The sequence below is a fragment of the Aythya ferina genome, assembly GCF_964211825.1.
Source record: "Aythya ferina genome assembly, chromosome: 22".
In the NCBI taxonomy this organism is placed as follows: Eukaryota; Metazoa; Chordata; class Aves; order Anseriformes; family Anatidae; genus Aythya; species Aythya ferina.
In genome coordinates, this window is record NC_140320.1 from 5,712,015 (window position 1) to 5,734,368 (window position 22,354).

The window sequence follows — 22,354 nt, forward strand, 5'->3', positions numbered from 1 at the left end:
TGATTTTTTGAGGTCCCTTCCAACCCTACAGTTCTGGGGTTAATTTAGGCTGCGTGCAGCTGACAGACATGGGGACAACCCCCCACACACAACCCCTGCCCCCTGTGTACCCTATGGAACCTGCACCCATGGGCACACAGCGCTTACAACCCTAACCCTAAACCCTAACCCCTGCACTCTGGGAACACAACATGGCCTCGAACTACACATCCCAGCATCCCCCGGACACCCAACATGGCCGCCGGCAGGCTGGGCGTTCGAGAACTACATTTCCCAGCATTCCCTGCGCCCCCAACATGGCCGCCTGGCCTGCAGCGTTTGGAGAACTACAGCTCCCACAATGCTCTGCGAAGCCAACATGGCCTCCCGGAAGTGCCGTGCCCTCGGACTACATTTCCCAGCACCCCCCTGAAAATGGCGCCTGGCCGTAGGCCGTCATTGTTTGCCCCTCCCCTTCCGGTTTATTTTTGGGGCTTTCCCCTCAATTTTGGGGTTTCATCTCTCCACGGCAGGGTCCTCCCCCCACAATTTTGGGGCTCCTTCCCCTAAGTCGGGGCTTCGCCGCCCCTGTTTTGAGGTTCCCCCCAGTTTATAGAAAAACCTAATTTTAAGGTTCTTTCCCCCAATGTTGGGGTTATCACCACACTTTTGGGGTTCCTTCCCCTAACTTGGGGCTTCGTGCCTCGAGTTTTGGGGCTTCCACCCAGGTGACACCAAAGCACTTGTGCCGCTCAGCATGTAGGGGCCACTTTTGACCAGCCGTTGGCCACAACATGAACCCTAAAGCCAACCCTAACCCTAAAACTCTACCCTAACCCTTTTTTTTAGGGTCAGAGGCTCCAGGGTCAGGTCTGGGGAGAGGGCTCTGGGATTTGGGCTGTGTCAGTGACTCGGCTTGGCTGCAGGGTCGAGGGTTTGGTGTCAAGGTTTTGGGGTCAAGGGTTCGGGGTCAGGGCCCTTTTGGTGCTGGTCCAGGATTGGGGTTTGGGGTCATTACTCACGGTTTGACCTCGCTGTTGGGGGTAGGGGTCGGGGGCTCCGTGGAGCTGGTGTAAGGAAGCAGGGCTGGGGAGCAGGGTAGGAGAGCAGGGGTGCAGTCAGGACGCGTGCTCAGGTTTTTATTTCCATGGGTTTTAATAAGTTAACAGGTTCAGCCATTACACAGCAATGGAATTCTTCAACATTTACAAAGGTGCAAGAACTTCATTCATTTACTCTGAATTAAGTCGTTTTATTGTCATCTCTTAAGTAACTACACAGTTCCTAGTTTTGTTTTTTTCCTCTAGACAATCTGGGGTTAAAATAAGCCACCCAGAAAGAAGGTATTAAAGTACAAAAAAAAAAAAAATGAGCACACAAAAGGAGGGGTGCTAATTTCAGATTCAGCATGGGGATTTGGTCCAGTACCTCTACAAGCAAAGAGAGGTGGTACGGAGCAGTCACGCTTGTAGAAAGAGCTGTGATTCCTGCACGTACACAAAGACCTTTTCCAGAAGTTTGACCACCGACAGAACTGTTGCTGGATCCTTACACTCACCGTGAGCTAGGGGCAGGGAAGGGAGAACGAGGCAAAAGACTCCAGAACACGCCGATAGCATCCACACACCCAAGCATCTCGCCAGCTACCCAGTAACCTCCCTCTAGGATTAGCACACAGGGAAGGAGAGTGGCTGCCACACGATGTAGCACCTCTAAAAACAAATCTGAAAATAAAACACGGAACGCTTCCTCGCATACACGCTGACACACACACACAGATCTGGTGTAGAAACAGCCCGTGCCTCTCGCACCCACAGCAGTTTGAAGTTTTCCTGACGCTCCCCTCCCCTGAGCTGCTCTCCAGCTAGCTGCGAAGTCTCCACCCTCTCTCCCCCACTTCAGCCAAATCTGCCTCAAAACCCATGCTCGACTACAAAAGCATTTCGAGGGCATCCGCGGGTGCAGTATCCAGATTGTCTTTCTCAAGTTGACCTCTGGGGAGGTGTATCAGGGTTAGAAATATTGCGTGGATGGCACAGAGGCTCCTAAAGCCATTCTCCTGACCCTGTCCATTCGCTTTGCGGTGTGAGCGGGATTCTCAGAGAACACGCTGTCCACACGTACACGCAAACACATATACACATGTACAATCCCTCTCCCTTTGGATTGTACACGCTTTGAACCTCCTCTCCAAATCATGGAACCACAGAATGTGTCAGACTGGAAGGGACCTTAAAGGTCATCTAATTCCAACCCCATCACCTGACAGAGTCCCTGCCCTACCAGGCTTCAGTCAAGTTCCACCGCATTAAAGCCCACAACACCCCCCAAAAAATGAGGTTTTGCGGTCTCCTTCATTCACGTTAATGTTTTTTTCTTACTTTAAGAGGCTGCAAAATCACAGAACACCCTTTGCAGGCAGATGCTAAGGGCTTTTCAATGGGAAGGTTCTTAAAAGCCTTACCAAAACAGGGGGAAGGGTGTGTCCGGACAGCTCTAGTTACAAGCGTACAGCTAGAGCGATCTGTTTTCTTCAAAGAAGTGAGAACACACAGCATATGTAAATCCTAACTCTGTTCAGCTAAAACACCAGGAAAAAGAAAAAATAAAAGTATACTTTGGCTTTTTTAACGGTCACTCTTTCTACTTGCGTAGCCAGCAATGAAACGTTGCATTTGGAATACAGCCCGCGTAAGCAGGCTGAGCTCTTTCAGAAGCATTTCTTTGTTCAAGTCCAGCGCTCTGACACTCCTCTCCCCCGACTTATTTGGTCAATGGCACCAAGGGCACGAGTACCCACAAGAAGTCAAACAGGGAAAAGCTGATTTCAAACGCCATTTCTTTTGTTTTAAAGCAAAAAGCACCAAGAGGTGACTAAACACAAACAGATTTTTTTATACAGCAGCTTTATGAGTGAAAACTCCATGGGACCTTCTCTACAGTTTCTGGAGACCAGAGACTTCCATCACCTTCCCTTCCCTTTTGAGAAAGTTAGGATATGAGGATAAAAGAATCGTTCCTCAGGCCAATAATCACACCTCCCCACAAGGCGGATTTGTTACCATTCTTGGCTTCAGTAAGTCAGGAGATTCACCCACACTCACATAGCCAAGACTACAGAAGAAGAAGAAAACAACACTGCTTTGGAAGACAAAACTAACCTTGCACAAGAGAAAGGAAACCGTGTACAGATATGAAGATTAAGGATGGATGTGTTAAATCAGTAACATACCAGAAGTAAAATACTCCAAAGTGCACCCAGTTGTGCCATTCTCCCTTGCCCCACTGACCTTCGAACAGCAGCTTACCCAAATATTCTGAAAAAAACATTCTGCACTCAGAGAAGATTTTGGAGAAAATCAAAAGCTACAAGATCGGTCCTACACTGTAAAACTTTGAGGAGCAATGATGTGGCAGGAAGAAAACATAAGCAGATGCAGGAATTAATGTCTGGGGATATGCTCCATCTGACCTTAACAATAACCCTTTCAGCTGCAAGGATTATTTGTATCTAGCCAGATACAAATTTTCATATCCAATATGAAAAATATTGGATATGAAGTAAAAAAAAAAAGCCCACGATAAAGAGTGCCACCAAAAATTCAAGGGAGAATACACAACCACTGTTGTGCACCCTGTGTGCCATTCATCCCACAGACAACAGTGCAGAATATTCCCAACATTTCTGACAGGTCAAAGCTCAAATCAAAACCAGTAATTCCATCGCCACTCGTTAGCAGCCATATCCTGGAGCCCACAAAGCGGGAACAAGTTCAGTAAGGCCTTCCCAACTTCCTGATACTTTTGGGATGCACTCTAAAATTCCTGCCTGTAAATTGTTTCACAACAGCATACCAAACACATTTCAGCCTTTGGAAATAGCACCTGGCCTTACCAGTAACCCAGGATTTGTCCTTCTGAATAACACGATGCATTGTATCACACACAATTTCAGAGTACTGCTACTTTTCCAATTGGGTTGCATCTTGAGTGAAGTATAGCAACAGCCCCCACCTCTGGAGGTATTTTAACAGGAGAACAGAGCTGAAGACCCCAGCCAGGCTTACACAATCTCTCCACCAAATTTCTTTTCCTCCCCTTTGACCCATTTCCCTATCTCTGCAGCTCTACAGAAGAGCAAGAGCTTCCATTCAAACAATCTACTTTAACAACGAATAAGCATTTTTCTAAGGAGTGTTGTTACACTCATTCAAACGGGGCCTCTTGGGATATTCACAACGCACGTATTTCAAGAGACTAGGAAAACATTCATTTAGAAGGGCAGTTTCCTCCTGTGTGAGCAGCTCATTTTCCCCCCCATGCAGCTCTCCCTCAAGAAACACCCACTGCAGACAGGCCCACGCTTTAAACGTAGAGGATAACATTTTCTAGAAGGAGGTTAGTTCCCATGCCATCAGGAAAGGCTCTTTCTGCTACAAGAAATGCCGTTCATCAGTGCAAACATGTAAGCTCTTCACTCAGGTTCCACATCACACTGCCACGTTCCTCACTGTTCATCCCCAGCACATCAGGCACTGGAGTCAGAACTGCTAAGGAGAACCACAGAACTGGACCACAGCCTCTGTTTCCCCCATGCCCTACCAGAGATGGCCCTAACCACCCACAAGGAAAACATTTCCACTTGTACAGGCAGATGGCTGGTACAAATCTGTCCCATGGCCTCTTCCCCGCTCCAGAACATAGATAAAGAAGCACCGAAAGCAGCCAACGGATGTTCTTGCAAGGACTGGGTCTTCTACAAAAACTCGTCTAGTGGTTAAGGTTTCCTTCTTCTTAGAGACTTCTTTCTTCATCAGTGTAGCACAGAAAAAAGGCACCTTTCACGCCTTCTGAAACGGAGACCATTCCAACAGCCAATCTGGGTGGGGAACAGCAGCTTGTCCTGCTCACAGCACATAGCCCAGGAACGCACACATCGTCCCGCACCACACCTCAGTCATGTTACAGCCTCTGCATCGAGCAGGAGCAACAACAGAATGGTCTGCAACTGCACCATTCTCTCTCAAGAGCAGAATCGAGCAAGGCTACATACCACAGCTCTCGAAAACGCAGCTAACTTGGCAGTTTCTCAGTTTTTTAACTCCGAGGCTGTCACTTGACAGGTGCCAGGGAGCGCCTAGTGAAGCTGGACAGCTGGACAGAGTCACTTCTGCAGCTCCTGGGAACCCCACGGGGATTAGCATGCCTGCTGGATTTTTTTGGGGAGAGCGTAACAGTCAGAGAAGGCTGTGCAGTCTCAGCCCTGGGTATGCCACCTTTGCTCCCCAAACAGTGTAAAGCACTGGGGTGTCTTCCCTCCGCCAAGGTTGGAAGGAACTGGACTGCAGATCTCACATACCATGGAGCGGGAAGACAAAAGACTAAGAGAGGATTTCTGTATGATCTTTCCAACCGGCATCTCCCTCCTTCAGTTCTCACCTGTCGTGTTGTCGTTAGCTTTAGGTTTGGATTTAGACTTGAAGGAGAAGCGTTTGATGAGGCGGTGGGAGAAGCTGCCGGCTTTCTTCTTGCTGGCAGAACTGGTGGTGACATTGGTCAAGTCATCGTGAGACTGGCTCAGGCCAGCTTCTTTCTGCTTGGTCTTTCTCCTGAAGATGAGCTTGGTACCACTCCGAAGAAAACTAACTGCAAAGACAGAAAAAGGAGATGGAAACAATGATTGTATCCTTCCCTGGCAAGTCTCAGGGGCAACAAATGCACCAAATACAAGAGGCAGAGACCTCTTTTGGCCTGAGCAGCAAAAGCATACAGCAGGGCAGCGAATCTCAGCTCCCAGCCTCAAGGCAAAGCCTGCATTCAGGACAGACTGCAACACCCGCAAGCTGTTTCACTAAATACTGGCACATGTCCTGTGTGTAAGCTTCCTTTTGTGCAGCAACACCCTCACTGTAGCGGAGTCGCGGAGAATCGGAACTTAAAGGTAAAATTGGTGTGAGTGGAAAATGAGTGGGAATGTCAGTGTGGAGACACCCGCAGGAACACACAAGAAGGGAAAAGGCATCTCAGACTAGGACTGGCTCCAGAGCATCCAGATTAGCTGGTCATCGAGCCCTCAGCACAGCTGCCTGTACTTTCACAAGATGTCCAAATCTGGAGAAAAATAACAGTGATGGCTCCGGGTGATAAACCGAGGCAGGGCAGGATGGAAATGCTGATCACTGCCAGCCCCAAAAGGGTACAAAAAGACATCCAAAACCTGCACATTATTCAATGCTACAGCAGCATTTCCTACAGAGAAGGGGTTCCGTTTTTTTAATTCCTTCTTTTCCCTGCCCACCATGTCTCTTGTCAATCTGGGATAGATACTTTTTGCAAGCTACAAAGGGCTTCCATCTAAGACAGCACACAAACCACAAAGCCTACAGGAATCAGGTAACTGCAAAAAGGTGTTTGAAACCAATTCAGCAGGGAGCATAGAAAATACGTGGGCTCTTCCAAGGCTCCACTGGAAGCCACCCTTCATCACCCCAAAAAGCTGTCAGTTTGTCCTCAGGCACAAGCTGCCGTTAGCTACCCTACAATAGTTCAACCTCACCTTTGTGATCTTTCAAGCTCCTAGTCTCGAGGGCTCCTGTGGAGCCAGTTTCCGATTCAACATCTTCCATGGATGGTCTCTCGGAGATGTCTGATCTCGTTGTCTCATCCAGCTCCTGACTGGCCCCTGGTCCTGATGGCGACGCTTCCAGCAGCTGTGACGACTCAGTGGAATCGTGCATCTGCTCCGCTGCACTCACCGCCCCAGAAGCCCCGTACACCGTGGCCTCCATGGATGCAGCATAACCCAGAGAAAGTGCCATTTCGTCCTGAGCAATAGGTACCTGCAGGGGGTTAAAAAGTCAGACAGGAAGACAGAGTCTAAAGGATTGCATTTCTCTCCAATTCTTCTCATCAGGGTTAAAAAAAAAAAGCACAGATGTGCAGCAGTCACTTTTTGCTGAAACACACTGGAAGATACCTGATTTCATGGCATTTTGCAGCACTTCCCTCTCTCACACAGGAAAGTCTCAGAATAACTCCTTACATTCTCCATGAGGTTCCCGACTAGTGCAAAAGTTTCCCTTTCTGCTGCCAGTGCTTTGTGAGCTTCCATCGGCAGCTGCCCTGCAGCCTGGCGAGGTACCTTGGATGGGAAGCAGCGACAAAATGCAGGGAAGCAGCAAAAAGCTGAGCAAGTCCTCTGTGCTGATACTTTTCCACACCATTCCCTACAGGACAGGGTCGTTTTACACAGACATGCACAGAAATAGCCTCCCAGACAGGAAACGGAGCCCCCTAACTGCCAGAGACCTTGGAAACTCCCGAGATGATCAGCGTGCTACGTTTTGTTGGGGTCTTCTTGGCGGGCTTGTTATTTGTCTCAGTTAGCTGCCTGATTGCCGTCTCAGCCACCGGATCCAAGCCATTAGGCATCTGGCTGTCCCCTGAGCGACAAGAAAGATACCAACACTTGAAGTAGCATCCTTCAGCACAGGGAAGAGGTCACTTGCTGATCACGATGCTTTTAATAGGCAACTATGTGGACATGAAGGGAGAGAACAGTATTTATTACAGACTTGCCCAAACAAACTAAAAGGAGAACGCTCTGTAGAGCTCTCGAGTCTTTCAGGCACCTGTAAATTTGAAGTTCCTACAGGCGTATCATTAAAACACCACTCCCACCTCCCACTTTAGAAAGATTTCTAAAGACTCCCAGGAGATCTCCCAGCCTCAGCCACAAAGCATCCAAAGAGCTGCAGCGTTCTGTCTCAGAGACAAAAAGGAGATGCCAAGTACAACATGACCAAATCTCATTGGCTCCAGCTAACTCAGGGATGTTCTTGTCACGCAAGAAAACACCCATAGTCATGGGCAGAATTTCTTTTACCTGCCCTCCCCCTTACCCTCTTCACTCAATCACTTGGACTTCCTCTTCTGCAGCACATTCAGACAGACACTCTTCTAGAAAGGCTAAGGAACATCCTCGCTCCAGTAAGAACTTCTGATTTGCACGCACTTACTGCTGCTGCTGGCCAAAAGGCTGCGAGGACAGCTGCTCTCCAAAAGAACCGTCGTCTTCTTTTCAGTTACTTCCACCTTGGATGGCGATCTTGAGGGTGAATCTTCACGGTGAAAGACAGGCAGAGACAACAGTCAGTGGAGATGAAGTTTAGGCAACTTCATCACCGTATTGTGCCCCTCCTCCCTGCCCCCCACAGAGGGTCTGCTGCCACGAGGCTGTGCAGCACTGAAGTTGCAAGAAGCCTTCTGGAACAAGACATGCGAAGCAGCCCTGTCACAAGGTTTGTGCTGTTTCCCAGCCCTGCCTCACAGAATATCCAGCACCACATTGACCAAGACATCAGACAGACACTGAGCAGCACCAACCACTGGCAAGCAAGGGCGACATATTTTCAAGCCTGCCAACAGTACCCAGAGCATAATTCATTTAGCAGTGATGAAAAAATAGAGGAAGAAAGCCACAACACTTAGCACAACATCATGCAGAAGCTATGCAACACCAGCATACACAGCTCAGTCCTGCCACCAGAAGATGTCAGAGAGGCTTGTCCCTCTCACAGCTCTCCCCAGTTGCTCCCCTCAAATTGATCTCCTCAATTCCCTCCCTCAAGGCCATGTACTCCTCTCCAGACGGCCACAAAACATTAATAACTCAGAAGCTAAAAGCACCGCCCACCCATCCGATCCTTAAGGTGCACAACAACCACAACACACAATGGCTGAACAGTTTTCCTGCTGCCTGTGTGAACGGCCTCAGGAATACGCCCCACCCCACGCCACCTTGACAAGACTCCTGCCCCAGGGCAGCCTCACCCAGCTTGCAGTCGGCTTTGGGCCGGGACTGAATTGTGGTGACAGTAGTCACGATCGTGCCATCAGGCATGATGGTCCGGTCCATCTCCACCTTCTTGGTGGGGGTGATGCTGGTACGCAGAGATGTGGCGTGCTGAGCATTTAGAGATGTAGAAGAATCCTGGTATAAGAGCTACAAAGAGTAAGACACAGCTCAGAGGGGGCTCTCCTCCTCCCAGAAGTAAAGGCAGGCAACAGGGATGACAAAAGCCACCCCTCCAGGCACCAAGGAGCCATTCTCACTACAACGTCAGCCGAACAGAGGAAAGCTCAGGCACTAAGGGCAAGGTGATACACCTCCTCGACCTAGGGGGCTGTTTGTCCCCTGCCACAAGCGCAGGCCTAGTAATGCTGGTTTCCAGCTAGAGCCTCGCATTATAAATATTTCCAGATCATGCGTTCACACGGCTGGGTTGCCTGCTCACCTCCAGTACAACGGTAGCTTCAGCTGCCAGCGACTGCCCAGCGCCGGGGGCCAGAGAGCAGATTTGTCTCCCGGATGGCCGTTTGCTCAAAGGATCAAGCAAAAGAGTAGTATGGGCCAGCAGCACATCTGCAAGAGGGAAGAGGAGAGAAAAAGAAAGAAATTACGACACAACTTCAGCACCTCAGACCTCTCACAAGCTCCCTGTGCTTTTGGAAAGTGGTCCCATAGGCCAACGAATCAGCTGGCCACCGGAACCTCCCAGGTACCAAAAAGGTCACTAAGAGCCTTTCACTAAGAATAACAGACTTGAGAGTTACTTCACCCAGTCAAAGGCTCACAAAAAGTTGGATACAAAAATCCTGTGCAGATATCAGACATAACCCTGTTCATAATACATCATAACTACAAAGAAGATCCACAGGCTCAAAGCACAGCAAGCCCCTTAGGCATTTTTGTCACCTTGTCTTAGAATCCATTTTATGGCTTCCTGTACTTACCTTCACCTCTGCCGCTGTTCCCCAGCACCTGTAGCTTCAGCTCCTTACTTCTAGGTCCCAACTCACTGTTGAAACACAAATAGACAAGCTGCTGTTAGGCAGTCTTTGCAAAATTACCAAAGTAAACAAGACTATTATATGTTTTCCCTCCCACAAATCTCACATCCCTCATCATCTTTCCAAAGCTCCTGTAAGTGTGTATTATTTTGGAGGACACAAGAAGGGGCAGCAAGCAAGAAGAGGGAAAACTCAAGTTTCTGTCCCATGCAGGGCTGCGTACGCTGTCAGGGCAAGTTAAGATAGCAACCTTGTCTGGAAGGCAGAGAACTCCTGCCCCCACACTCCCACTGCTCAGCACTTCTGTCCATCCAGTTAAAACACACACTATTCAGGGAAGCAGGAAATAATATGTACGTGAGTTGGGGCTGATCACTGGGACTCACAGCCCAGCACACAGGCAGCATGGACACACACCATCCTGCTGTACAGGCATCACCTCCACGCCACCTGCATCAGTTACTGCTGCGTGGCAATGACACCCAGAGACTCTGCCAGTCTGCCTCCACTGCGAGGACCAAAAGACCAGCAGGCACTTACAGAACGAGCTCCTCGTTCCACTCCATCTCTGCAGCAGTGCTGGCACTCCCAGCTGTCACTGGCCTCATCCATTTCTGCTGCGGGGGACTGTCTAGCTCTACGACACAGCAGATCTCCTCAACTCCTGCAACAGAGAAAGAGAGCACACGTGCACCTGTCAACACAAGGCAGAGTTCAGTGGGCACGTATGCATATTGCCATTCAAAGCCACCCAAAACATCCACGCACTCTCACCTCACCATTTCTGCACTTCCCCTGCTTCAGATGAACCACGTTTTCAGGCTTACCTGCCTTTTCCTGGGAGCCCAAGTTCAGCACGTGAAGATTCCGTAGGAAAAGCTTGGAACCTAGAGGGCCTGCTACTACACCGGCTGGGGAATCTCGAGTCAACTTACTGCTGGATATCTGAGGAATGATGAGAGGAAGACTGACACCTTTATCATTCTCTTGTCAGCAGACAGTGGTTAAGACACACGGCATTTGTGCTTGCACCTCCCAATTGGCTTGCACCCACAAAGCCATCCAGAGACACTGCAGGCCTCCCCAGCTACAGACCTCCAGCTAGCCCCCAGCTTACTTCAGATATGAAATTTAAGGCAGACAGGAAAAGAGACAGACAGGAATGAGCTTGCTGGCTACTAGAAGGGGAACTGAAGATGACTACACTGCTGAAGGTCTGTCCCACTCTAATTCTCCCTGCTTCCCATGCCACAATACCCCAGTTCCTATGACAGCACAGCCAGGGATGTGGCTGTTGCTCAGAAGTCAGACTTAGCCCTTGGATTCCTGCCTAAGTCTCAGCCCTCAGAAGCACCCCAGTGTTCAAGGCATGAATATCACAAGAAGAGAGCCTTACTGCCCCAGTTCCTGCGGTGCAGGCTTTCAGATGTACCATCAAGGCTGGCTGCGTGCTGACAATGGTATCCTCGATCAGATCCTTTATGGTAGACAGACCCACTCTCCCGTCATTCTTCTCTCCACAAATCAAAAGGAAACACAGGAACGTCATAACAAGGCAGATACATTTTCTCCTTAGACAGCTACAACTGCCTCTCAAGCCTCTACACGGCCTTTCTCCTAGCAATACCCTCCTATACACTCTTCCTCTATCCTGTATGCCTCCTCCTCAGTGCCTGAGCTTTGCTGTAATAGCTGCAGGCAAGTATAACCTGCACGAACAAGACAAACTGACCTTTTCCATCTGTAGTCCATCTATTACAAATTTTGACAATAAAGCCTTCAGAGTTTGCCACATCATCACTGCCTCATGAGATGGTGCTACCACACCTTCACAAGAACAGCTGAATTCCTACATCTATTCAATATAAGGCAACAAGGGTGTCAATAAAACTAACAGACAGAACTGTTTGGGGCACAGAAGCGCAAACACATGGGTGTTCAGCTCATCAAGTCACTAATACCTATGGCTTCTGCATGCTTTACAACTCAAAAACAAAACAAAACAAAAAAAAAAACAGCTCATTTTGCAGCTACACATTTGGCAACAACAGCAGGAGAACCTACACGGACTAAAAGCCTTTTTTGCTACACATTCCAGGGTGAAAGAACCCCCTTCCCTTGCCACAGAAGGGCCACAACAGTGAGCTGCCAAACTCTCTCCTTTGCAGCAGCCTTCTTGCTGTCTGCACACTGTTTCCACCCCTCCTGCCCTTCCTCTGCTCGAGTCCAGCTTCCCCCTGTTTGCTTACCTCATGAGGTTGAAATCTTGGAAGAACTGACAGATTCAAGTCTGGCCTGTCCTTGAATGTCCATGACACCAGGAGACCCTCATCCTGTATCTCCTCCAAGTGGATCTCCACCTGACCCAGAACAAACACGCAGTCAGGAACACTCTGGTTTTATCAGGCATTTTCTCCCCTGTTTCAAATTCATCAACACAAAGGGCCCCACGCCAGTCCATGCAGCAATTAAAGACAGCAAGTAAGAACATAGGTGGTCCTGGGCCTCTGAGAGTTACGAAATGCAGAAGTTTCAGCACTTCACACTCAGACCCAGCTTTCTCACTGCCTTTGGATGCCCAGAAGCCAGTCAGAGGCAAAAACTGTTATTTCTTTGGTCAAAGACACAGCCTGCAGGACAATCTGGAAGAGCAAGTTGGGTACTAATACAGGGTATTTGCTGAGCTACGTCTATTAATCATCACCAAACATAAGCACGGCCATTTGTAAGTCTCTAGGAGACGAGCTGTGCCTGAAAACTCATCCAGGTCACCAACAGTCTGCAACAACAAACCAGCCCGTACAGCATGCTGTAGTTCAGAAGTTCTGCACCTATGCAGAACAAGTACGTCATTAATACAGAAACAGAATGACAGAGGAAGAACTCCTGACTCAGCGTCTCTAGTAAAAACAGCGCAATGAAATTTAACATAGCTCAGAAATAATTGAAAGACAAACGACTTTTGAACTTTTTTTTTTTAACACGAACATCTAAGGTGATCTGTTGAAAGCAACAGGTCTGGGACACAGTAGTCAAATAACTAACCGAGCATAAATAACTTTACCTGGCAGAGGGCTAGGTAAAAGAACAAATTCGATGGCAAACTTTTTACAACCATTACCTTAGCCTGCAGCAGAGACAAAGTGACATGATACGTATCCACAGAAACAGCAGCTGGGGATTGCTGCGTTACAGAGACGGGGAATTTCACGGCTTCTGCAGACAGATGGCAGTAAAGCACCTATAGAGAAAAGGAAGCAAATAGGTTTATGTCCTTGGTAAGAAGCGGAAGCAAGATGGCAAGACCTATAAAAGCAATAGGCAAGGTTGACCCATTGTGGCAAAGAAACATCAGGCTTATTGTCAGCTGCAGGTCTGTACTGCAAATCTGCCACTTAAGACTCCACACATGAGGCAATAAGAATGTATCAGTGACAGAAGCTCTCTTCTCTCCTCTGCACTACCCTGATACTCAGATTCAGCACCCCTACACCTCAGCTCTACCTGCTCTTGCAGAGCTCACAGATGTACAGCCCCAGAGCTGCAATCTCTGTTACACGAGTGTTGGCAATCTCTGTAGAACACACCATCAGTCGACAGACATGCTACAATTCAGAACAGCAAAGCCTTACCATGCTGCAGTCCGACTGGCCTTTGCACGTCACACAGCTTATATTTGCTGCTGGTGGTAACTGAGGACCCTCTTCAAACGTGATTTGCACTGAACTCTATGAAAATAGAGATCTGTTAGTTCCCGGTGGTCACAGCATCCCAGGCAGTTTCACAGAAGATAAGCAAGTCTAACTTAGGGCCCTGGGGACGTCCCGGTTCATTTCCATGAATCCAAGCAGCACAAAGACACCCATGACACAACTCCACCCTCCCTGACTCCTCTAACACAGACTCCAGGCAGCTCTCCCTGTGACCAAGCCTCTGAACTGCAAGGCTCAGTGGAGAAACGGGTCGCTTCCCACTGCCAGCTGACAAGCTTTTGGACAACGGGACCACAACTCCTCAACCCCCAGCCTCCACTGCCTCCCCATACCCAGCACTGAAGAAAGGGCGAGGACAGCAAAAACCTAACTATCCCTCACTGGTAACTATCGCCCCACATGCAGACAGTTCACATGCAGGCTAAAGTCCCTTGCAGTCCTGTACTGTCTCGGGTATTTTCTCATTTCATAATAGTTAGACCAGCCATTTCCTCTTCTTGCAAGCCTCCTCCACCAGATCTGCACATTCACCTACCTAGGTCAGTCCAGAGAATCGAATCAGTCCCTTCTCCCCACGACCAGAGGACTTCCAGTCTCACCATAGCCTCACCTCATCAGTACACTCTCTCTTTCAATAGCACCCAAAAACAAAACTTGCCTTAAGACAAACTACTCTCCCATGTAGTGGTCAGCCACCTCCCCTTGTCTAAGTTCTTTTTGCCTTTTTTTTTTTTTTTTTTTCAGGCAGAAGCCCTTGCCTTGCAGGTAACGTGAGCTCCTGTGAAATTACTTCCTTGTGGAAGGGAAGACCTAAGGTTCAGGCCCCAGCCCCTTTTAAGCAAAACGTGCTGCCAAACACCTACTTCTCAAAGTTTGTAAAACCACGTTATGCTCACGTTTAGTTACGCACCCCATCCCTCAAGCACAGCAGAGAGCGAAACACAGCAGCCCAAAAAGCGAAGCTGGCACACCGAGCGTTTCCCAACACAGCTCAGCCCACACCACAGGGTCCCCGACTGGCAGCCCACTAACAGTGGATTCCTCAGAGCCTGACGACAAAGGGGTCGCAGCCCCGCTCTCCCAAAAGCTAAATACCCTCCCTCAGCCCACCGCCAACACCACCACCGTGGCCCAGCCCGCCCATGCCCTGCCATACCCCGTGCCGGCGCGCCTGGCTGTTGAGGGCCCGCACCCAGGCCCGCTGCCACTGCTCCCGCAGGGACCGGAGGGCGAGCAGCGCGGCGAGCAGCGCCCGGGCCCCGGCTTCTTCCTCCGCCACCACCGGCGGCCGCCGCCGCCGCCACAGCACCCGCAGGGCCGCCGCCCGCCAGTACTGGAGCAGCCAGGCCGCGACGGTGAGCAGCGAGGCGGCGAAGAGCAGCACCAGCGCGCTCCAGCCTGGATCCGGCCCCATGGCGCGGTGCCTCACGGCGGGCCCGGTGGCATCCCGGACCAGAGGAAAGGAAAGGAGAGGAAAGGAGAGGATGCGGGCCTGGGCCGCGCCGCCTTTCCCTTCCCCCAGCCCCGCGGCGCACGTGGGCCGGGCTCGGCCCCCGCCGCTCGCGGCCGCCGCCTGCGCACAACGGCGGCGGGAGGCTGAACCCTCCCCACACCGACCTGGCCGTGGCACGCAGCTACCTTCGCCATTCCTCATGGGCAGGTTCTTCATCCCGGGTTTTACGGTCTTAGGTCTGTCCAGGCAACCTCGTCGTGCTGCTGCTGTTGTTGTTGTTGTGAGCCTTCTCTTCCGGCAGCCTGAAAGAGCAAGGCAAATGTGGTCAGGGCGATGAGCTCCCCGACAGCCTTTCTGTCTCTCTTGCTTAAAAACAGATTTCTCTGAGCTATTCTTTTTCCAGCTGTGCTGACTGATGGACACATTCGCAGCAGGGCTGTAAGCTGTTCAGTTGCCTGCTCTCAGCTCCAGCCAACCCTACTGTAGAGGGGCAGCAGCAAATGCTTTCACCTCCTTTCCTCACAAGTCACCTTCCATGGGGGCATTTCCCCCGTGCTACATCTGCAGCAGGCTCTCTGGCCAACCACTTATCTGCCTCAAAACTTATTTATTTAAGGCTCAGCTACAGCTTACCAGCTTTTACAGCAATTCAGCAGACAGCAGAGCAGAAAACACCTCTTTCAGTGCAGCAGCAGCTGCCGGTCAGCACAGAAGCCATCAGAAACCACCTCAGGTCCCCGTGCTTCAGACACAGGGCAGGGGGAAACGCTTCTTGCTGCTACCAGACCCGCTGCCTTTGCACCTGCTCGGTGACTCGCAGCCTTGCCACCCCTGAAGCTCTAAACACCCGTTACGGGCGTCCTGGCGCAGAAAGACCCGGGATATTTTTTTTTTTCCTTTTTATTTATTTACATTTTTATTCTTTTATTTCACTTTTTCTCCCCCGGCGCTTCAGGAAACGCTCCCTCCGCCTCCCGGTCCCCTCAGCTCTCCCTCGCGGCGCTTCCCCACGCATCCCCGTGAGGCGCCCCCGGCTCTGGGGAGCTCCCCTCAGCCTCCGCCGCTCCCGGGGCCCCCCCTCACGGCGCCCCGCCGACGGGGCCGACCCCGCCTCCCGCGGGGGCAGAAGTGACGTACCTGGCGGCGGAGCCGGGGCGGCGCGCGGCTGGCCAGCGCCGAGGCGGCCATGTTGGTTGAGGGCAGAGCGGGAGGAGCCCGGCTGGTTCCCCACCACCATCCGTGCCAGGCTCAAAGATGGCGCTTCGTGCGTCGGAGGGGGTGCGCGCGCGCAGCCAGCGCCTCCTTCCCCGCTCCCTGTGAGGCGGCCATGGCGGCCTGGCCGGCCGTGCCGCTCGCCATCAACCTGTGCGGCTCGCTGCTGGGCATGGCGGCCACGCTGACGCTGATCCCGGCCTTCAAGGAGCGCTTCGTGGCGGCTCGGCTCTTCGGGCAGGACCTCAACAAGACGTCGCGGCGGCCCGTGTGAGTAGCGGCACCCCCGGTGCCCCGCGCGGGGCCGCGTTGTGCCGTGCCGTGCTCACCGCCTCCCGTTCGTTGCCCGCAGGCCCGAGGCGCAGGGCGTGATCAGCGGCGCCGTGTTCCTCATCATCCTCTTCTGCTTCATCCCCGTGCCCTTCCTGCGCTGCTTCGTGGAGGACGGCTGCGCGGCCTTCCCGTACGACGAGGTAGGGCTCGGCCGGCGCCCGGAGCGCGGTGGGCGCGGGGTGGGCGCCGGTAACCGCAGCGCTGTTCTCTGTCCTTCAGTTCGTGGAGCTCATCGGCTCGCTCCTTGCCATTTGCTGCATGATTTTCCTGGGCTTTGCAGATGATGTCTTGAACCTGCGCTGGCGCCACAAGCTCCTTCTTCCTACCATGGCCTCCCTCCCATTGCTCATGGTGTACTTCACCAACTTTGGGAACACGACCATTGTGGTGCCCAAGCCCTTCCGCGTTCTGCTGGGCATGCACTTGGACCTGGGTAAGTTCAGAGCACGAAAAAACATCATCAAAGCAATCGGTGATAGCCAGAGGGGCTCACCTGAAACGTTAACATGTAGCAGATTGAAATGCCTGTGCTGCAGAGGGAACCCATGAAGGATTTGCTAAATAAAGAGTGAGAGGGCACGTCACCAAATAATTATTACACTGGTGAGAATATCCATCAAGAGGTCCAACGTGCATCTAACTATACCTGTATATATAGGCACTGTACATTTTTCCAGGTTTCTGGCAGTACAACAGTGTCAGATGCCAATATCAGAATCACAGAAACAGGACACAACAGGCAGCCAGCCTGTTGCAAATGTAGTGCAGTTGCCGTGCTGTACACATAAAATTCAGGGGAAAGGGCGCTATTTGTTAAAAAGCTACTGACTTCAAAATTTACCCAGACACCAGGTAATAGATTGTCATCCAAAGCAGGAAAGTTCAAGTAAATTGGACTAGAGCCTGTTTCAAATATGCATGCTGAAGTGTTTGGCTCACTCTCACCCACAGGTATCCTCTACTACGTGTACATGGGGATGCTGGCGGTGTTTTGTACCAACGCCATCAACATTCTGGCTGGAATCAATGGAATCGAAGCAGGGCAGTCTCTGGTGATTGCTGCTTCCATTATCGTGTTCAACATCGTAGAGTTAAACGGTAAGGAAGTGACACGCTGAGCCGGTACAAAAAAAAAAAAGCAAAGGGAAATAGAATCCTAGATTTTAGCTGGTGTTAAAAATAACCTAGTCCTGTCTTAGAACAAACTTGTTTTATTTCTTTTTTTTCCTTAGGGGATTATCAGGATGATCACATTTTTTCTCTCTACTTTATGATTCCCTTTTTTTTTACCACGCTGGGCCTGTTTTATCACAACTGGTAAGAGGATGGACATTCAACATTTCTTTTGAAATGCACTCTTTACTTTTACCCTCCATAAACAAAAATGTTTACCGACATGCAAGCGGGATAGTGGAGCATAGACAAGCTTCTTGCCAGAACCATGAATGCAAAGCAACAATCCACCGGTAGCTTTTGGGTTTACTAGAACAATTCAGATCACACTGAATCACTAGAATGCATGGAATACCCTACCTCACATCTCCCTACTTTTATTTATACGTTGTATTCTCTGCAAGTCACAGTGCAGGATAGTTTTCAGCATATATACACCTGCAATTGGTGTTTTTGTTGTGTGGATTGGTGGTGGCCTCCAGGGTAAAGTTTTGTAGACTACAGTGGTAGCAGGTACATATCTTAGTATCCCATAAAAGCATTGCTATGCTTCTTTTAAGCAGACAAGGAGTTATCTTCAGTACCTGAGAAGAAGCCAGCTGAGGCTTAACGTCTCTCTTGCCCCCCCAACCTGCCACCTAGGAATGCATTCAGCGATTATAAAGTCATTTTCTTAGAAACGGTGATCATAACAAACCTTTGCTCTTTTGCCCTACGGACCGCAGGTACCCATCCCAAGTGTTTGTTGGGGACACTTTCTGCTACTTTGCTGGCATGACCTTTGCTGTGGTGGGCATCTTGGGGCACTTCAGCAAAACAATGCTGCTTTTTTTTATCCCGCAAGTGCTCAACTTCCTCTACTCATTGCCTCAACTCTTCCATGTCATTCCTTGTCCCCGCCACCGGCTGCCAAGGTAATGTACTTGAGTGACCTGTAATGATACTAGAGATGGTGTCTTTTGTCTCCCATAGCAGCTGAGAAACAAGAGCAGGTGTTGGTCCTCTTTTTAAAACCTGTCGAGGTAGGTTGTGTAATTAAAATCTGGCCTGCTGTGCTACTTGTGGTTGAGTCAAGCAGTACAGGCTTCTCAAAAAAAATAAGGACTGTTAGAGTATGATTATTCTCAGCTCCAAGACAGAGGAATGCTGTTGCAGTAGGCTCTGCTAAAGTTTCATAGAAGCAAGCATTCTGTGACACTGTGCCATAATGCTCTCTGTGTTTGTGATCACATCGGCATATATTCAGTTCTTCTATTTTTTAAAACCTTTAGTTTTATGCATACATTGGGTGGAAGGGGGGGGGAAGTGTCTTCTTCTGACTGCCCAGTCTGAGGAATCAGGTATCAGCAGCTGTTGTTAATTATTAACAGATTATTCCTGCCTTTTTTTTTTTTTTTTTTTCCACCAATGGATTTCTTTCTCAGCAACTTGTCTCGGTATCTAAATCTGCTTACATAGGTATCACTGTTTCCTTGCTCTATCCGGACTAAGACTTTAATGTTCCTTTTAGGCTCAATCCTAGTACAGGGAAGTTGGAGATGAGCTACTCCAAATTCAAAACTAAGAGCCTCTCAGCCCTGGGAGCATACACTCTGAAGGTAATACCAGGAAAACATTCCAAATCCAGACCTGCTTTGAGGCAGCAATTACATGAAGGAACCACAGGCTGTGAGGGAAGACAATTTCTGGGTTCAGTGGTTGTTTCCTGGCTCAAATCCAGAACACATTCTACTTAGCCCAGTCACTGTCTCTCAGTCATTCAACCATGTTACTAATTGTTCTTTTAAAATAACCATACACAGCAGTGGTCCCAGGACCATCCCTAGCCTGTCCTTTTTTTTTTTTTTTTTTTTAAAGTAAGAGTACGAGCCAAACTACTGGGATAGTAGAACAAAACAGAGCTAGCAAAGAGCACTAAACACAGCTGGTGTAATAGCATGCAATATTTCTTTCCCTAGGCAGTAAAGAGCTTGCACATAGTAGATGTGAGAAGTGGAACAGATGAAGATGGCGAGTACACCGAGTGCAATAACATGACACTTATTAACTTTGTTATAAAGCTGATTGGACCCACCCACGAGCGAAATCTGACTCTCCTGTTGCTACTCATCCAGGTCAGACAAACGGTCCCACCAGCAATGAAATATACCCTGTGGTAAACACAGATCCAAATCAGTCTCAAGAGTTTCAGGGGTGGCAGAGGGAAGTAAAGTGTCACACTTTCCATGCAACATGCATAAATATGGCACAGAACTCCATGAGCTGAAGTCACAGTGGTGTGTGGGAACATTCTGATGCAACTTAGAATGCCTTGCAGATAGCGCTGCTACTTATATTCAACATGTGAACTTTCTTGCCTAATACAATATAACACAATATATGTATTTTTTTTTACCTAGGTCCTGGGGAGTGCGATTGCATTTTCAATCCGGTACCAACTAGTGCGGTTGTTTTATGATGTCTGACTAGGCTACAAGGAGCCAGTGGTAAGAGTTGCACTTTACAGTCAACTTCCTCCAGTTGCTGACCAAATAATTCAAATGATCTTATTCTGGTCCTCTGAGAGCATCAGGCCACCTTTCAAAAGGCAAGCTGACCTCTGGGCCTGTCCAGAATCACAATCTTCTTTCTGTGCACAGAGGTCTTTTGTCCAGTTCTGCTGACAGGAGAGATTCAACGCTACTTGGACATCACTGTTAATGGGATTACCTTTGAGAGGGGAATTAAGGAACCTGCTTTTTTTTTTTTTTTTTTTTTTTTTTTTTTTAAGCACACAATGTTTAGGGAAAGGGGGAAGAGATGAAACCGCACTGAATTCAAGAAGCGCCTTTCCGTTCCCTGAGAGAAAACAGGAACTTCTATTTCTGTAAGACTCTACAGCAGAGCAGAGCGGACATAGAATATTGTTATAAATCATACCCAAAATTCAGAGCACTCTGAGAATAAAAGAACTCAAGGTACCCTTTCCCCTCTGATGCTTTGCCTTGAAAATCTTGACACGGTACCTCTGCGTCCTACCCTGCCAGGGGCCGATCATTTCTGCAGCAGGCAGAAATTCCCTCCTCGATACCAACTGGGAATATTTTCACTGAGGCTTATTTCAGAACATCTTTATTGGTTGTGCTCCTTCACGGAGCAGGGCGCCTCAAGAACAGGGCGGTGCAGATGGGCTCGCCGTGCCCGTTATAACACCGGGCGTTGGTAGAAGCCCCGAGTCGGTGCCCTGCAGGCCGCAGTTCGGTTTTCCTCGCCCCCAGCCCCGTTTGCACGGCCTTGCCCGGCACCGCGGCTCGCCACAGAATCGCAGCGCCACAAGGGGGTGGCCAGCGCCTCAGCGACGCCGCCAACGGTCACCGCTCGGTTTGAATTTGGCGCCTCGGCTGCCGATTGGCCCGCCGCCTCACCCAATAGCTCGGAGGCGGAGGCGGGCAGAGACACGGGCGCGGCGGGCGAGCCAATCCGGCGGGCGCTCCGCCGCGGGGAGACCAATGAGCTGCGCCCTGCGGGGATAAAAGCGGGCGAGGCGGAGCCGCCCCCTTCCATTCCGCCGCAGAGCTGCGAGGGAGCGGTCGCGGAGCGCGCACGGCAGCGAGGCGCCATGTCTGGCCGTGGCAAGAGCGGCGGTAAGGCCCGAGCTAAGGCCAAGTCCCGTTCGTCCCGGGCCGGGCTGCAGTTCCCCGTCGGGCGCGTCCACCGGCTGCTGCGGCGCGGGCACTACGCGGAGCGGGTCGGGGCCGGCGCGCCGGTATACCTGGCGGCCGTGCTGGAGTACCTGACGGCCGAGATCCTGGAGCTGGCGGGCAACGCGGCCCGCGACAACAAGAAGACGCGAATCATCCCCCGGCACCTGCAGCTGGCGGTGCGCAACGACGAGGAGCTCAACAAGCTGCTGGGAGGCGTCACCATCGCGCAGGGCGGCGTCCTGCCCAACATCCAGGCCGTGCTGCTGCCCAAGAAGACGGGCGGAGGCAGCGCCGGCCCCGCCAAGGCCGGCAAGAAGGGCGGCGGGCAGCAGTCGCAGGAGTATTAAGCCGGCCGGCCGGCCCCCCCCCCCGCACCACACAAAGGCCCTTTTCAGGGCCACCCCATTGCTCACCGGGAGAGCTGCGATCCCAAGGGGTGGGGGGGAGCCGCGGTGCTGTGCCGCCGGGGTTGGGAAGGGGGCAGGGGGCGAGTGGAGGAGCCTGCAGCCCTCCCGGCCGCGGGCCGGCGCTGCAGAGCTGCGAGGAACGGGTCCAGGGGGCTGCGGGAAGTACCACGTGCGGGCAGGCAGCCGGAGGAAGGGCAAGAAAGGCTCCCGAAACGCTCCTTGAATCACAAAACAGGAGGTGCTCCATAAAGACACTTACTCTTGGGTGCTGACTTTGGCTGTATTTATCTGCTGTTGCATTCAGTGGACAGTACACCGAGAATAAATCATGCTTTGTTTCCAGAGCAGGAACCCTGTAACAGACTGGTTGGGTGTTTCTCACACAAGGCACTGTAATGCTTGAGCTCTGCTGCCAGGATGGAGAGAATAGCACATCAGGACATGCCAGCTGTGAACCACAGTAACAGCAAGGAGCTGCCAGTTGCAGAGAAAGGCACAACTGTTCAACTTTAGCTCAAAGGCTAGAGTGGATGAACGGCTATCTCAGGC

General features: G+C 50.7%; 3 protein-coding genes across 8 annotated transcripts; 2 read left to right on the top strand and 1 right to left on the bottom strand.

Annotated features, from left to right (window-relative positions):
• Positions 1-1,115: 1,115 nt before the first annotated feature.
• On the bottom strand, positions 1,116-16,261 carry C2CD2L (C2CD2 like). Of its 4 annotated transcripts, none has more exons than XM_084495828.1 (15): positions 16,135-16,261; positions 15,162-15,299; positions 13,464-13,559; positions 12,953-13,072; positions 12,081-12,191; positions 11,228-11,341; positions 10,659-10,776; positions 10,372-10,495; positions 9,775-9,839; positions 9,276-9,403; positions 8,812-8,983; positions 7,998-8,099; positions 7,288-7,421; positions 6,536-6,818; positions 1,116-5,625 (listed from the first exon to the last, which is right to left on the bottom strand). In XM_084495828.1, the coding sequence occupies exons 2-15, from the start codon at positions 15,189-15,191 to the stop codon at positions 5,408-5,410; spliced, it is 1,815 nt and encodes a 604-aa protein (XP_084351954.1). In that variant the 5' UTR covers positions 15,192-15,299; positions 16,135-16,261; the 3' UTR covers positions 1,116-5,407. The 4 variants fall into 4 exon arrangements, with proteins under 4 accessions (XP_084351954.1, XP_084351953.1, XP_084351952.1 ...); XM_084495827.1 differs by lacking the exon at positions 16,135-16,261 and adding an exon at positions 15,631-16,044; XM_084495826.1 differs by lacking the exons at positions 15,162-15,299; positions 16,135-16,261 and adding an exon at positions 14,701-15,131 and having other exon boundaries at positions 6,536-6,803.
• On the top strand, positions 16,232-20,675 carry DPAGT1 (dolichyl-phosphate N-acetylglucosaminephosphotransferase 1). Of its 3 annotated transcripts, none has more exons than XM_084495833.1 (10): positions 16,232-16,479; positions 16,562-16,682; positions 16,762-16,975; positions 17,494-17,640; positions 17,775-17,859; positions 18,441-18,629; positions 19,226-19,313; positions 19,674-19,829; positions 20,115-20,201; positions 20,486-20,675. In XM_084495833.1, exons 1-9 carry the CDS (start codon positions 16,325-16,327, stop codon positions 20,178-20,180), a joined length of 1,221 nt encoding a protein of 406 aa, XP_084351959.1. In that variant the 5' UTR covers positions 16,232-16,324; the 3' UTR covers positions 20,181-20,201; positions 20,486-20,675. The 3 variants fall into 3 exon arrangements, with proteins under 3 accessions (XP_084351959.1, XP_084351960.1, XP_084351958.1); XM_084495834.1 differs by having other exon boundaries at positions 20,500-20,675; XM_084495832.1 differs by lacking the exon at positions 20,486-20,675 and having other exon boundaries at positions 20,115-20,476.
• Positions 20,676-21,313: 638 nt separating this feature from the next.
• Positions 21,314-22,164, top strand: H2AX (H2A.X variant histone; the record flags this gene model as incomplete). Its single annotated transcript, XM_084495836.1, has 1 exon — positions 21,314-22,164. The coding sequence occupies one exon, from the start codon at positions 21,314-21,316 to the stop codon at positions 21,743-21,745; it is 432 nt and encodes a 143-aa protein (XP_084351962.1). The 3' UTR covers positions 21,746-22,164.
• Between the last annotated feature and the right edge of the window lie 190 nt (positions 22,165-22,354).

What these genes read in the sequence shown, in the direction of transcription:
- DPAGT1 (XM_084495833.1), top strand. Translation starts at nt 16,325, where the DNA reads ATGGCGGCCTGGCCGGCCGTGCCGCTCGCCATCAACCTGTGCGGCTCG. An exon ending in GGGCATGCACTTGGACCTGG is followed by an intron (nt 16,976 to 17,493) that starts GTAAGTTCAGAG and finishes TCTCACCCACAG; the next exon opens with GTATCCTCTACTACGTGTAC. An exon ending in GGCCTGTTTTATCACAACTG is followed by an intron (nt 17,860 to 18,440) that starts GTAAGAGGATGG and finishes TACGGACCGCAG; the next exon opens with GTACCCATCCCAAGTGTTTG.
- C2CD2L (XM_084495825.1), bottom strand. Translation starts at nt 14,958, where the DNA reads ATGGGGCCGGATCCAGGCTGGAGCGCGCTGGTGCTGCTCTTCGCCGCC. An exon ending in GCCAGTCGGACTGCAGCATG is followed by an intron (nt 13,073 to 13,463) that starts GTAAGGCTTTGC and finishes TTTTCTCTATAG; the next exon opens with GTGCTTTACTGCCATCTGTC. An exon ending in GGGCTCCCAGGAAAAGGCAG is followed by an intron (nt 10,496 to 10,658) that starts GTAAGCCTGAAA and finishes TCTCTGTTGCAG; the next exon opens with GAGTTGAGGAGATCTGCTGT.